The 16,077-nt window shown below is 39.6% G+C and overlaps 1 protein-coding gene across 1 annotated transcript; it reads right to left on the bottom strand.

Annotated features, from left to right (window-relative positions):
* Window positions 1-1,398: 1,398 nt before the first annotated feature.
* On the bottom strand, window positions 1,399-12,235 carry INA (internexin neuronal intermediate filament protein alpha). The gene is made up of 3 exons (XM_040438296.1): window positions 11,186-12,235; window positions 3,646-3,770; window positions 1,399-1,678 (listed from the first exon to the last, which is right to left on the bottom strand). Exons 1-3 carry the CDS (start codon window positions 12,233-12,235, stop codon window positions 1,399-1,401), a joined length of 1,455 nt encoding a protein of 484 aa, XP_040294230.1.
* Window positions 12,236-16,077: the final 3,842 nt, after the last annotated feature.

The following is a 16,077-nucleotide window of genomic DNA, read 5'->3' as shown; positions in this document are numbered from 1 at the left end:
GATCAAGAAGTGATGTGCTTTTCAGTAATGAGTGGCTACGACAATACACTATGGACTAATCTACTCATGATATTTAGCTTGCATCATGCATCCATCATATCAGCATGGTGAGGGAAGAAACTTAGGGTTTCTTTGAAAGTTTGAACCCAGGAATAATCTAACTTGCAGAGTAGGTGTTATGAGATGTTTCACAATTCTTTCTTATTAAAGTAGTTTCAAGAGTGGCGCTCTCTCTGGAAAAAGAGTAGATCCTGGGCAACTCCTTCAAAGGGGTTTTTGGTTGCAATGATCTACAATTCGTATGCTGAACACCTTCTAATCAATATTTTCATAATGTAACTTCATTGCTAAAACTGCGCCATTCCCGCAATCTGGATCTCCACTGAGACTACAGAAATTGTTATTCTACTAGAAAGCCAGCACATACAGTAGAGGCAATTATTTTTAGAGAAACTCATCATGGCTCTGGGAGATTGGGGAAGATTCCCACTTCTATTATTTATTCTATACATCAAATTGTTGCAGTGAATGTGTATTTTATTCTTTCCATTAGGCTGTATAGCAGCTGGAGATATAAGCCAGGTCTGGCCACCATACAGCCAGAGATTTTAGAAACTGGGCCAGGAGTGAGATATGCAAATAACCACCTGCAGATCTCATTCCCGACCCGGTTTCTAAAGTCCTTGGTAGAGTGATGTTATGATTATTGAACGTGTAACCTTATGTACCCAGATCTGATTGTATGGGATGTAATTGCATTGGTTTCTTTACTTTTTTCTTATTCAAAAATATTAATAAAATAATTTAAATATAGAAAGCCAGCACAATGATCCCTGGGAATACAGGACTGAAGCGATGTAAAGAGCCTTAAGTGAAAGTTGCTGATGCAGTCAATAGAGCCCCGCAGTGAGTTAATTGGAGGAGTAGGAAAATGTATCTGGAGGGTATTGTGTGCAATTTAGCATGAAGGGAGAACATTTGAAAAAAAAAATTTTGGTCCTGAAAACCCCCTTTAAGAATTTAGGCTCAGTTCTTCCATTTACCATCACCAGATTTGAGAACGAATCCAAGGGGCAGGAACAAAGTAAAACATTTCTACAGGAAAGGTTTGGGAATGTTTTCTTTTGCTCCTACTTTTAGGATAGATTAGTACCTTCAATGACAGGTCAATCTGTCCTATAACACCATGGGCTGGACTTGAGGTTCTAGACTAGCGTATGGGTTATATATAGATCCATACCTAAAATTCTCTCCTTATGATGTTCAACATGAATTCTTTCCTAGAAAACCTTGGTGAGCATTTATGATACAAGCATTAGCTGTGAACTAACAGTGAAGGAATCAATGACAAAGTGAAAATTTTTAATGGATCAATTAATAAATTCCTAGTTGGTAGTTTCAACCGTCATTCTCTTCTGACTTCTCTATTTTTTTGGTTGAAACAACAGTTTCTTCAATGATTTCTTCATAGGTTCCTCCTCTGTGGGTAGGTGTTTTAGAGGCTGTTTTGCTGCCTGCATCTGCTTCATCTTTCCTTGTGGAGGATGAAGCTGATGTTATTCTGGAAGAGGATGAAATATTGGCTCGAGGCTGATAAGAATAACTGTGGGATGGGTTTGGAGGCATAATGCTGATTCCACTGGTGCTAAACCTGGTCTCCTCACCCTCCAACAATTTCCTGGGGAAAAAAATGACATAAGAAAATTTAACAATCTTAAATAGAACCAGATTTACATCTCAGGGGTCTGTAGACACATTGGGGGATATTTACTCATGTCAATTTGGCGTAAAGAACCCTTTTTGTGACTTTTTAATGCCTATGTGACAATATTTTGTTGCATGTGGCTTTTTTTTACGCCATCCTCACCCCTGAGGGGAAAATTTACGCCTGGAAACTCAAGGACTAGGGTAGTTTTCACTCCAGGTGCATGAACTGCCAGAGGATGAGCCTAATTTACGACAAGGCATGCACCTCATCATAAATAAGGCGGATCCTCTGTCAACGCAGGGGCTATCAAAGACCAGCTTTTAAACACGACTCCCATTATCAGGTGCCTTCGACTCTGTCCTTCATATAGGCCCCACCTTGTCATGTATGCAGAACATTGTGGTGCGCTTCTCACAATACCTGCTGTCCTTCCTCTTCCCTACCAGCCTGTGCTCCTTGCAATCTCAAAGCACTGTGGGGGACATTTACCAATGCTTTTACACCATATTTGTGCCATAATGTGTGGCTTTTCAAAAGTGGCAAGAAAAGGGGGCAGACTTAGAGGGAGTGACGGAGCATAGCACTAGTCTTGATAAATCTCTCCCACTGAGTACCTAATTACCCTATCTGTGCCTATAATTTAGACAGGAATTCACACTGTTCGGTGCACATTTTCCCTTCAGCAGGTTCTCTCTCATGGGGCTGCCTATAGGCACCTGCCTGCTATCATTTTTACACAAGGGCAGTATAAATAGTGGGAACAATACACCAGTAGCCAGTACAGAATAGATATTTTTACTGCAAATACATGTTATTGTTCTTATTGCCACATCCAGGGCCGCCATCAAGAATTTCAGCACCCCATGCAGGCAAACCATGTGCTCCCCTGGCCCTTCTCACATTTACAGCCATAACTTTTTTCTTTTCTTTAGGTGTGTTAGGCCATTTTGCCATACACATAAGTAAGATTCAAATTTTTAATGAATCAACTTTTATTATGGGTTAAATGAAAGAAAAAAATTTGCACCATTTTTATGTAAGCTTTTTACCGATAACCATAAATTATGTGCTCACGATATTGTACGGGTTATTATGATTACGGGAATACCAAATACTGTTTTGTGATATTTAATAATAAAATCTAATTTATTGTAATGGTTTTTGCTCCGCTATTTTTTTTTTTTACTAACATTTAACTGAAAAAGGTAATATCAAAAACATTATAAAAAAAAGCTTGAATTAGAACTTTTTTTTTCTGCCATAACTTTTAATAAAGAAATTATTATTATATTGTTATATTATTATTATTACTTGTCTCCACTGAGAATTAAACCCCAGACCTTCGATATAGTAGGCTACAGATTTACCACTACTCTATAAAGCTGATCTGATGTGCAGATAGGATTTTCTGTGCCTGAAAAGCTACTAAACACTATTAGTGTTTATTTTATATCATGCCTGTAAAGAAAACAATACTATTAGTAGCTTAGAAAATCCTGTCCCTACTACAGTGTTCTTCTACTCAGTAGTGGCTTGCTGTACAGAAGATCTGAGGTTTAATTCCCAGCAGATAACTCTGAAAATATTTTTTTAGTAAAGGTTATGGGAAAAAAATAGAACTCTCCAGCTTTTCATTCACTATGATAATATACTATTTTTTTTTCATTCACAATTGAATGAGAAGGTGTGTCCAAACTTTTGGTCTGTACTGTATATGTTCTGCATCCAGACAAACTAAGTATAGCATATAGGAGAAAATATTTTACTCTGATATCATTGAAAGATATAATTTGAGACTAATATAAAAAGACATCAGAGCTATTGCTTTCAATCTCACATTTTTTATAGACACTTGACCTCACTGATGTATACTGCAGATTTCACACACAACTGTTTCATGAACACTACGGATATAATCCAATAGAAGCACAAATTACCGATATGCTGCAATTTCTATGTCCAGTGCCATCTTGACATTTAGCAGGTCCTGATATTCATGCAGGTGGCGGGCCATTTCGCCCTTTGTGCTCCTCAGCTCATTTTCCAGCTGGTTAATTGTATCCTGTAATCAATAAGAGACAGTGATTATATAATGTAGCATGCCGTGCCAAAGCTCCAGCAATGTTATAAGATGTATAGTGTCATTTCTGATAATACTGTACATTCTGATCATATACCAATCCTCCATAATCCCCTAGTATATCCATAACAGGTAAAGACAAAAGACTGGTAAGGTCTTGTAGTCTTGCAACAGCTGGAAAACCACAGACTGGAGACCAATGATCTATATACAGGATATATTTAGTGGCTGTGTACACCTATGTTTCTAAATACTTAACATGACATCATACTGAATGAAGCCGTTACCTACTGTGTCCACAGATATGCTTTTCTCCATGTACAGTACAGACCAAAAGTTTGGACACACCTTCTCATTCAAAGAGTTTTCTTTATTTTCATGACTATGAAAAGTGTAGATTCACACTGAAGGCATCAAAACTATGAATTAACACATGTGGAATTATATACATAACAAACAAGTGTGAAACAACAGAAAATATGTCATATTCTAGGTTCTTCAAAGTAGCCACCTTTTGCTTTGATTACTGCTTTGCACACTCTTGGCATTCTCTTGATGAGCTTCAAGAGGTAGTCCCCTGAAATGGTTTTCACTTCATAGGTGTGCCCTGTCAGGTTTAATAAGTGGGATTTCTTGCCTTATAAATGGGGTTGGGACCATCAGTGGCGTTGAGGAGAAGTCAGGTGGATACACAGCTGATAGTCCTACTGAATAGACTGTTAGAATTTGTATTATGGCAAGAAAAAAGCAGCTAAGTAAAGAAAAACGAGTGGCCATCATTACTTTAAGAAATGAAGGTCAGTCAGTCAGCCGAAAAATTAGGAAAACTTTGAAAGTAAGGGCTATTTGACCATGAAGGAGAGTGATGGGGTGCTGCGCCAGATGACCTGGCCTCCACAGTCACCGGACCTGAACCCAATCGAGATGGTTTGGGGTGAGCTGGACCGCAGAGTGAAGGCAAAAGGGCCAACAAGTGCTAAGCATCTCTGGGAACTCCTTCAAGACTGTTGGAAGACCATTTCAGGTGACTACCTCTTGAAGCTCATCAAGAGAATGCCAAGAGTGTGCAAAGCAGTAATCCAAGCAAAAGGTGGCTACTTTGAAGAACCTAGAATATGACATATTTTCAGTTGTTTCACACTTGTTTGTTATGTATATAATTCCACATGTGTTAATTCATAGTTTTGATGCCTTCATAGTCATGAAAATAAAGAAAACTCTTTGAATGAGAAGGTGTGTCCAAACTTTTGGTCTGTACTGTATATTTTTACTTAGTACTTTGAGTGCACAAGGGTGGACTGCAATTATTATCCTCGTCAAACGCACTAGCGCCATAGTACCTACTGCAGCTAAGATTTAATGTGACCCTCAGGTTTTATATAAAAATTTTACGTAAGCTGGGGAATGTACAGTAAATGTACCTGGAGGTCCCCTTTTGAGTCATTTTGTCGAGGACACACTAATTTCCCATTCTGTTGGCTTTCATTTAAGATCCACACCAGCTTCTCAGTCTACCCTATGCACCCTATGGTAATGTGATGCACTCCCCCTGCTGTCACATGGACCAGGGCTGATGACATCACCGTTGTGTCCATTCTGTGTCTTCCCCTGAAGGTCCCATGACCAGCATCATCAACGGGGGATGAGTGTGGCTGGTGGCCATCTTAAATAAAAGAAGAAGGCCATCAGGTACATTTACTATACAGTCCCCAGCTTGTTCAATTTTACTTTAACACAAAAAAGTTAGTAAACTTTTTTCCAACTATAGCTCCTTATTCTTTAAATATGAACTGACATCAAAATAAATTATTTAAATGAGTTCCCTGTTTTGACCATTTTGATATGTAATAAGTACAGTTTCTCCTGAATAAGGCGATAATGATGACTGTTTTGGTTGCCGTGGGCGTTTTTATTTTTGCCTTTTATTTGTCATAATTTTTTTAACTTATGTCCCCCAAGATGTTATTAAAAAAACTTCTGGAGGACACTGACACTTTTTTTTTCTTTTTTGCACTTAATTTTTCTTTTTTATATTTATATTTTGTTTATCATTTTTATACTTAGTTTTTTATATTCTTTATATTTTTATATATTTTTTGTGCATTATATGTCCATCAAGAGGTCACTAAAAGACCTCTGAGGCACACTGACACTTTTTTCTATTTAGTGCTTTTTCTTTTTTTTCCTTTAATTTGTATTTTATAATATTTTTTTTTTTTGTTTTTTACTTATTTTTTTAAATATATTTTTGCCACATAATACACTGTGTGCAGAATTATTAGGCAAATGAGTATTTTGACCACATCATCCTCTTTATGCATGTTGTCTTACTCCAAGCTGTATAGGCTCGAAAGCCTACTACCAATTAAGCATATTAGGTGATGTGCATCTCTGTAATGAGAAGGGGTGTGGTCTAATGACATCAACACCCTATATCAGGTGTGCATAATTATTAGGCAACTTCCTTTCCTTTGGCAAAATGGGTCAAAAGAAGGACTTGACAGGCTCAGAAAAGTCAAAAATAGTGAGATATCTTGCAGAGGGATGCAGCACTCTTAAAATTGCAAAGCTTCTGAAGCGTGATCATCGAACAATCAAGCGTTTCATTCAAAATAGTCAACAGGGTCGCAAGAAGCGTGTGGAAAAACCAAGGCGCAAAATAACTGCCCATGAACTGAGAAAAGTCAAGCGTGCAGCTGCCAAGATGCCACTTGCCACCAGTTTGGCCATATTTCAGAGCTGAAACATCACTGGAGTGCCCAAAAGCACAAGGTGTGCAATACTCAGAGACATGGCCAAGGTAAGAAAGGCTGAAAGACCACCACTGAACAAGACACACAAGCTGAAACGTCAAGACTGGGCCAAGAAATATCTCAAGACTGATTTTTCTAAGGTTTTATGGACTGATGAAATGAGAGTGAGTCTTGATGGGCCAGATGGATGGGCCCGTGGCTGGATTGGTAAAGGGCAGAGAGCTCCAGTCCGACTCAGACGCCAGCAAGGTGGAGGTGGAGTACTGGTTTGGGCTGGTATCATCAAAGATGAGCTTGTGGGGCCTTTTCGGGTTGAGGATGGAGTCAAGCTCAACTCCCAGTCCTACTGCCAGTTTCTGGAAGACACCTTCTTCAAGCAGTGGTACAGGAAGAAGTCTGCATCCTTCAAGAAAAACATGATTTTCATGCAGGACAATGCTCCATCACACGCGTCCAAGTACTCCACAGCGTGGCTGGCAAGAAAGGGTATAAAAGAAGAAAATCTAATGACATGGCCTCCTTGTTCACCTGATCTGAACCCCATTGAGAACCTGTGGTCCATCATCAAATGTGAGATTTACAAGGAGGGAAAACAGTACACCTCTCTGAACAGTGTCTGGGAGGCTGTGGTTGCTGCTGCACGCAATGTTGATGGTGAACAGATCAAAACACTGACAGAATCCATGGATGGCAGGCTTTTGAGTGTCCTTGCAAAGAAAGGTGGCTATATTGGTCCCTGATTAGTTTTTGTTTTGTTTTTGAATGTCAGAAATGTATATTTGTGAATTTTGAGATGTTATATTGGTTTCACTAGTAAAAATAAATAATTGAAATGGGTATATATTTGTTTTTTGTTAAGTTGCCTAATAATTATGCACAGTAATAGTCACCTGCACACACAGATATCCCCCTAAATCAGCTAAAACTAAAAACAAACTAAAAACTACTTCCAAAAATATTCAGCTTTGATATTAATGAGTTTTTTGGGTTCATTGAGAACATGGTTGTTGTTCAATAATAAAATTAATCCTCAAAAATACAACTTGCCTAATAATTCTGCACTCCCTGTATGTCCCCCAAGAGGTCATTAAAATACCTCTGTGGGACACTGACACTTTTTTTTTATTTATTTTGCTCTATTTCCACTGTAACTGGGGAATCCAAAGGAAAACAGGCCCCTATGGGAACATTGTATAGAGGCTCCCCCTATGTGAGCATTGTATATAGGTATCAGATTCTGCTAAGACCCTGACACCCAGCGATCACGTGATCGCCAGCTGGGGACCGCTTCTGTCTTCCCCTCGGGTCCTTGGCTGTCACTGACAGCTGGGGTCCTGACCTGCTCATTTAATTCAGCGCTGTACGACACTCCAGTCAGAAACACAGCTGATAACACAGCGAGATGGGGCTGCAAACCATGGCTCTGTGTGCCACATGCGGCCTGTGGGCCCCAGGTTGTGCGCCCCTGGTCTACAGGCTTTTTATTTCACACTGATTGTGCACCTTGTCTGGTTTTTAGATTAGTTCCATTAGTACAAAGCTGTGACCTTTGACTACAGTTTCACTACGCTGCTTGTAGGGGGTCTGAGGTAGTCTGAGACACACCCCTTGAGTTATTATTGGTTCAGGCAGCAGTAGGGCAGGGGGTGTGTCTCAGACCACCTAAGACTGTAGCTAAGCTGGATTCACAGATCACAGCTGTGCCCATATGCAGATACCCTGATGTAGCCAAGGAGCGAGATCCGAGGAAAAGAAATAGCAGGGAATCTTCCCCTATAGGTACTGATTAACATATCAATTTTGAGTTCCTGACTGGAGGCCGCTTTAAGGAATATGTTTCAGTGTGTGGACCTCATCCAATACCCATATCTCAACTACCCGAACCAATGTATGTTCTGGGGGATTCAAAGGGCAACCTGGGGTTAATAACAGTACATTTTTAATTACATGAGACCCAGCCTCTATATATTACACAGTAAGTAGCAGTAACTATAGTTGATGACACAAATATTTGAGCGTCCCAGAAACAGCGCCACTCTTTGTTATTTTATCTGTCTGGTATTGCACCTCAGTCCCCAAGTAAATAAAGCTCAGCTGCAATACCGCACATGTCCAATGAGCAAAAGTGGCGCTGTTTCTGGAATATTGTTGATATACTTTCCTAATCTCACGCAACCCCTTTAACATCTTGCTTGATATAGGATGTGATGTAACTGTGAAAAACAATCCTTATCAGGTTAAATATCCATTTTTATTTAAAAAAAATCAGGAGATGGAAAAATTAATTTATTTGTCTCATTAGTAAGATTTTCTCACCTGTGAGTGGCTGTCTGGCCCTGACATTTCTCCTCAGAGTAGCGTCGCAAGTTCAGAGGCTCTGCCTCCATTTTGGGAGCAGCAACTGTTCATGCACTGCCACCCAGAAGTGCAGTGGCGCATGCGCAGAAGCTGCTCCAGTTGCAGAAACAGAGCCTCTGTGCTTGCACAGCTACTGTGAGCAGTGGCGCAGGCGGGAGATTGTCAGGGCAAGGTGAGATGTCTAGCCTTGTCAATCAACACGAGGAGGGCGCTTCTTCACAGGTAGGGACAGCCCCTCACAGGTGAAGAACTGTTGCTAATGAGACAAATTATTTAGAATGGATTTGCTCATCCCTAGCCCAGACCCTTTGGTTTCCACTGATTTATATAAGCCAACATTTACATACAGGTTCCTATTTTCTATGATAAAGCCAGCATAAAATATGAAACAGAGAGATGCTAAAATTAGTTGCCTGGGAAATGAAGCCTGCAGAATCCTCAAAGGTTTGGTGGTTTGGATAATGCTGCTCACACCAAGCCATGTATATAAAGTACCAGATCACCTCTGTATAGGCGATTAATATTTCTAGATTGTACACTCTCCCCTGGTTCAAATAAAAAGAAGCTGATGGAACAAAAACAAAGTGCCACTCCCTTCTAAACATGGCGGCGAAAGTTATGTTGCGTGGATCTATTATTTACTGGTTTCAATTTGGTCTTAAATCTCCAACATCTTGAGAAAAAAATACTAGATAATATTTTAGCTACGCAAATGAGATTTTTAAGTAACGTGAACCTTTTCATAATATATAAATGTGAACATACAAGGTATTTAATCAACTATTTGTAGTTTGTTTATATAGAACCAGAGCATAGTACTAAGCTGCTGACGGGGTGGTTTTTAAAAATACACAAAGAGATGGATCAATAGAAAGATAGATACATAGATAGATGGTAGATAAATAGATAGATGGTAGATAAATAGATAGATGGTAGATAGATAGATAGATAGATAATACATAGACAGATAGATACATAGATACATAGATAGATAGATAGATAGATAGATAGATAGATAGATGATAGATAATAGATACATAGATAGATAGATAAATAGATAGATAGATAGATAATAGATAGATAGATAGATAGATAGATAATGGATGATAGATAGATAGATAGATAGATAGATAGATAGATAATAGATAGATAGATAGATAGATAGATAATAGATAGATAGATAGATAGATAGATAGATAATAGATAGATAGATAGATAGATAGATAATACATAGACAGATAGATACATAGATAGATAGATAGATAGATAGATAGATAGATAGATAGATAGATAATGGATATGAGATAGATAGATAGATAATAGATAGATAATGGATATGAGATAGATAGATAATTACACAGATACATATGAATCAGGTAAATAAGCAGCAGATAAAAGAGTTGGATGATAGAAGACTGACAAATAAATAAATAGAAGTATTGGAAGATAGATAGCTTGCAGATAAATAGATAGTTGATAGTTTACAGATAAATATATATTTTATATATTAGATAGCTAGATAGATTGCATATAAATAGATAACTGACATGAGATAGATAAATAGATACATAGGTAAATAGTGATCATTTTTCAGCTAAATGCATTGAGACATGGGCAAAAAAGATTTTATCAGTGTACTGCTGCTCTACCCTTAATAACCATAAGTATAACAAACTTGAGAGATCTTAGCAACTTTTATTAATAATAATAATAATAATAATAATAATAATAATAATGCAATATGTCAGCCTCCTCTTTCTGGCTTGCACCTTTTAGTGCTAGGTCTCCTGACAGTCCCAGAAGAGCCTTTGTTAGACCCTGCTGCCACTCCCTACCCCTCCTCCCCCACCCTGCCTTCCCGGAGATGATTTTTTTTTTACTTTCCAGTGCACCACAAAGCAGCTAATGCCTGCACGAATGTGTTACATAAGGCTCCTCATCTATAATATATCCCAGCCATTCTCCATGATTGCACATTTAACCTGTTCCAGCAAAATAGATCAGGTCCCATATTTAGGGTAGTGTAGAAATACAGAGCAAAGAGCTCAAATAAAAAAGGTCCTCTGTTATACATAATAATAGTAACAAAACCAACACAATAACCACTAGGTATAGTCACATAATTGCCACTAGATCAGTATGGGAACCTAGGACAGTATGAGTGGTTCAGCACCATGGACAGGAGTCAGCTCCACTTCACACTTGAGTATCTGCTCTACCACAGACCTTTGTATGTAACACTGTGTTTGTAAAGTGAAATAACAAGGACTCCTGTAGTGTCATTACCTGCATACCAGTTGTCTCTGCAATGTTCCTGTCTTCCATCTCCTGGATCTGCCTTTCCAAAGACTCATTGGTACCACGAAGGCTCTCGGTCTCGATGGTCTTGGACTGGAGCTGTCTTCTGTAATCGTTGATCTCCTCCCTGTTGGCTCTGAGAACTTCTGAGCTGCGAGTTGCCTGCTCACTGAGGTTGGCAAATTTGGACTTGTACCATTCATCAGCAGAATGCAGGTTCTTGGCTGCCAGAGACTCATACTGAGAACGGATATCCTTCAAAGCTGAAGTCAGGTCAGGCTTAGCCATCTCCATTTCTACTGAGACCTGAGAGGCTTGAATCATGGCCAACAGCTCTGTGACTTCTTCTTCATGGACTTTCCTCATAAAGGAGATCTCATCCAGAAGAGATTCCACCTTCTTTTCCAGATCCAGACGTGCCAAGGTGGCATCATCTACATCTTTCTTATGTGCTTTCAAAGCATACTCTGTCTCCTCTCTCATCCTGATCTCATCTTCATACCTAGCCTTGAGTTTCTGAAGATCATCTTCAAGGCTGTCCCTCTCCAGGATGAATTGAGCCTTCTCATTGTTGAGGTCCTCAATCTGAGACCTGAGATCTTTAAGCTCTTGCTGGTAGAGCTCTCCAAGCCTGGAAGGTTCAGCCTGTCTTTCCCTTAGGGCTATCAGCTCGGTTTCCAGCACCTTGTTCTGTTGCTCCAGGTTGTGCACCTTCTCAATGAACATGGCAAACCGATCATTGAGACCTTGAAGTTGCTCTTTTTCATTGGTACGGATGATTTTAAACTCATTGTTCGTGGCTGAACTTTGAGTCAGGTCTAAGTTTTCTCCAGACACATAGCCACCAGCTCGGGCAGATCTCCTGTAAGAAGATTGCAGAGGGACATTGCTGCGGGACAAGGAATTGGACCTGAAACCACCAGAAATGATTGTCCTGGATGAAGAGCTGGTGCCTCCAAGGCGACTGGTTGACCTAGGAGGGTCTCCAAAGATCTTCCTATAGGAGGAGGAAAGGTAGTGATCTGAACCAAAACTCATCTTGGAGAGAGGATGAGGGAGGGACACCTGAGCTGTGGCTTTTATACTGTGAGGCAAGATCAATAGCTAGGGGAGAAGCATTCACAGTGGTGGCCACACCATGCGATTTAACCCCCTCTTCCCTGGAGGGGATGAATAATCTGCTGGGCTGCAGCAGTAGATATTCCACAGGAGGTGACTGAAGGAGGGATGAGGGGGTTTCTTTCCAGCTGCACAGATGGAACTGTCCATTTTGCCGCAGTGCTGATGTCAGCGATCTGCTGAATTCCCCAGTCTCCCCTCATGCCTGGTACAGGGGCTCCCCCACCAACCCCCTGCCCCCACACTTCTGCAAAGACTGAAAAATCCTAAATGCTAAGTCCATGATCAGTCTCCTCCAGTGAGATCAGAGAACAAGTAGGATTCACATGGTTACATAAGCACTGCTCTATACATAATCTTATAACAATTATTCCCAGAAATTCGGATGGTTTCCATCCAGATGGGAGGTCGGGGATGCCCTCATCTACAGAGAAGATTACACACCAATATTAATCTTTCTTTCTGGCTCTGGCAGATTTTTCTCTGGTTTCTCCGTAATGCCAGAGGTAGAACAGGCATATAGTGAAGTCAGTGCTGAGTTGCAGATGTAGCAGAGCCGAGTTTTCCTTTCAGCTTTTTGTAGGGGCTTGCCTTAAGGTAATGCTAACATACTGTTCAGTTATGTAAACCACTGACATAACAAATTCAGCTCTGCTACATCTGTATGTGTAATGCAGAGAAGTAAAATATATACAGTGGTGACCAGTTAGTAAATAATAAAATTATTGATAGATAAAAACTAACAAGAAAATACTGTAATATATATATATATATATATATATATATATATATATATATATTATGCACTTATATAGCTGTCCCCAACGGGGCTCAAAATCTAAGGTCCCTATCAGTATGTCTTTGGGGTTTTATATATTAATATATATATATATATATATATATATATATATATACACTGCCCATTAATATATATATATATATATATATATATATATATATATATATATACACACACACACTGCCCATAAATAAATAAATAAATAAATATATATATATACTATACTTCTATACTAGTACTATACTAATATATATATACACACATACACACTATATATATATATATATATACACACGCTGTCCATTAAAATATATATATATATTATACTAGTACTATACTACTATATATATGTATATAAACACACAGAAACACTGCCCATTAATCTATATATGTTGGGTTTGCACCTTCTGCCAGTGTTTTTCTTGTTTGCAGGCACTTCTGTTTCCACCCCCACTTCTAAGTCAACCTTATAGCTGACCCTAAGATGTGTCTGTGCTTCAGATTAAATTCAGATCCCCAGGGAGGACAATGATAATGAGGGCACTAGGGTAGGTTCACACATAGGTTTTTTGTGCTTTTTTATTTTTTTGAGACAAAGGCAGAAGTGGATCAAACAGGGAGGAGAAATAAAAGTCCTTTCTTCGCATTCTTTTTTTATTCCCTTCCAACCTACTTCTGGGTTTGGCTTAAAAAATGCCACAAAAACAAAACAAACGTGAGAACCCACCCTTAAGGACTTTCTCTGCACAGCACTGCGGAATATGTTGGCCTTACATAAATAAGTGTGATGCTAGTGTATGCAGAGAATCCATGTTCATCCCCCCACCACACCCACGTAGACATTTCTCATTTTAAGTATGTTATGACCTTATTATATGTATGGTTCCAGTATGTCTGTAAGCTGCATTGTCTAGTAAATTTTTGTGGTGGACTCTTTCCTCACCACCCGCCTGCTTTGTCTTGTAGCCACAGTGTGAATGATGAGAATCAGCGGCCCTGCTTCATGTTATACAGTGGCCATTATATCACATTTCAGCTTCATGTCGCTGCATAATCTACACAGTTTAGTGGTAAATTTAATAATGCAAATCTACGTATGTGATGGAAATACTTATTAGATTATTAACATTATTTAATATTTTCATGAAAGTGAAATGGTAATAGATGTAGCAGAGCTGAGACTGCACTACAGCTCATCCTAATACGCTCATTGGCAAAAAAATAAAATATTGGATTTCTGCAAAACTCGGCGTGCAGTTATGTCTCAGGCAGATATGGAAATGATTACAGGTGTGGTCTGATTAGACGCCGGGTCTTGCCACAAGAGGGAGTAAAGTACTTCCTTTGCTGCCCTATAGGAAGGCTCTCAGAGGCTACATTTGGGTAGTGTACCTCTTGGTGAGAGATCTGCTGGACATGCCTCTATGATGCACTCAAAGACACTTTGCCCAGTTCACAGTCGCATCATTGGACTGAGAGAAGCAGAATGGTCATTTTGATGAATTACCCACCATCTAGGCTGTTGTCACCTAGCTGTTAGGAGCAGTCGTTACATTAAGGCATATACACACGGTGAACAGGCTCCAGACGGAGCGAGGATGATTTGATCCCTCATCAAGCCTGAGCATCTCCCACAGTTTAGTTTTCCACTATCCAGACACAGGTGGCACCTTCGTTATACACCTCTGTCCTTTCCCAGACCATTTCCAGGAGCTTAGCGAAAGGAAACTTGGTGTCATGGCACCCATTATGTGTCTTGCCCATGACAGGTAGCCACCTTCGTCTTGTTTGCAGTGGAGTCGTGAATGAGAAACCTGGACTACTACAGACTGGAACTGTATCGTCTTTAGTGATGAATCAAGGTTCTGTTTGGGATCCAACGACAGTATACTGTAGAAGCCTCATGGTGAACGTTTAATCCTGACTTTACTGTGGAGCGACACATTGACCCAACCACTAATGTGATGATCTGGGTAGCCATCACATACGACATTCGGTCACCCCTAGAAGTGATATGAGGGACACTTCAGCGATATGTGCAGGACATCCTGCCGCCATATGTGTTCCTCTCATGGAAGGGCTTCCAACTGGCATTTCTCAGCAGGATAACGCTCACCCACACATAGATACCCTGTATATCACCAACCAAATATTTATGGGTCCAGTTCGGAAACCAGCTTTAGCAACCTCCGAGTGTGCAGGATGTACAGGCCCAGCTGTAACATCTGTGGAAAAATGTGCTGCAGGAAACCATACAGAACCTGCATGCCTCCATGTCCAACTATATCTCATCCTGTATCCAGGCTAGAGAAGGTACAACAGGGTCCTAGAGCCTCCTTTCAGTTGTACAGGTTTCCATGTATCCTTTTGCTCTAATATTGTGATCACTTACATATATTATCATCACATTCCATTCTAACAACTCCTTTGTGGTGCCTCATTTTTTTTTGTCAATGAGTTTATAATGTATAGTAAAGTTTACACAGTGCTGAAAATAGTACTACTGAGTAAAATTAAAGAGGTTGTGTGGGTTTTAGTAAAGAATATGTTTCCCACATCTGCAGCATTTATTTACCCCGGTGCTGATTATAGAGTGTTAAAATGAAGTGCGCCCCTTCTTACAAAGAAACTTGTATCCTTGGGTGTTGACCCAGAGCTATGGTCACCATTGATGTTGCAGTGACCACTCCACTTAGTTGAACTGTTGGACTATTATGTGACTGTTATTATAACTTAGCAAGTGCTTGATATATACTGTACATATTGCATTATATCCTCCCACATGTAAGTGTACCATGTATTTGCATTCATATAGATATGACATGCTTTACATGTAACATAATATGTTAAATGTGTGCTGTGTGGGTTTTACACCACAGAGGAAATGCAAGCTGGGGTATCAGAAAAGTAGATACTGTATTAACACACATTAAACACACAGGCCCTGAATTTAGCTGTAAGC

This window comes from Bufo bufo, chromosome 6 (genome assembly GCF_905171765.1).
Source record: "Bufo bufo chromosome 6, aBufBuf1.1, whole genome shotgun sequence".
NCBI lineage: Eukaryota > Metazoa > Chordata > Amphibia > Anura > Bufonidae > Bufo > Bufo bufo.
This window is presented reverse-complemented; position numbering and strand designations above follow the sequence as displayed.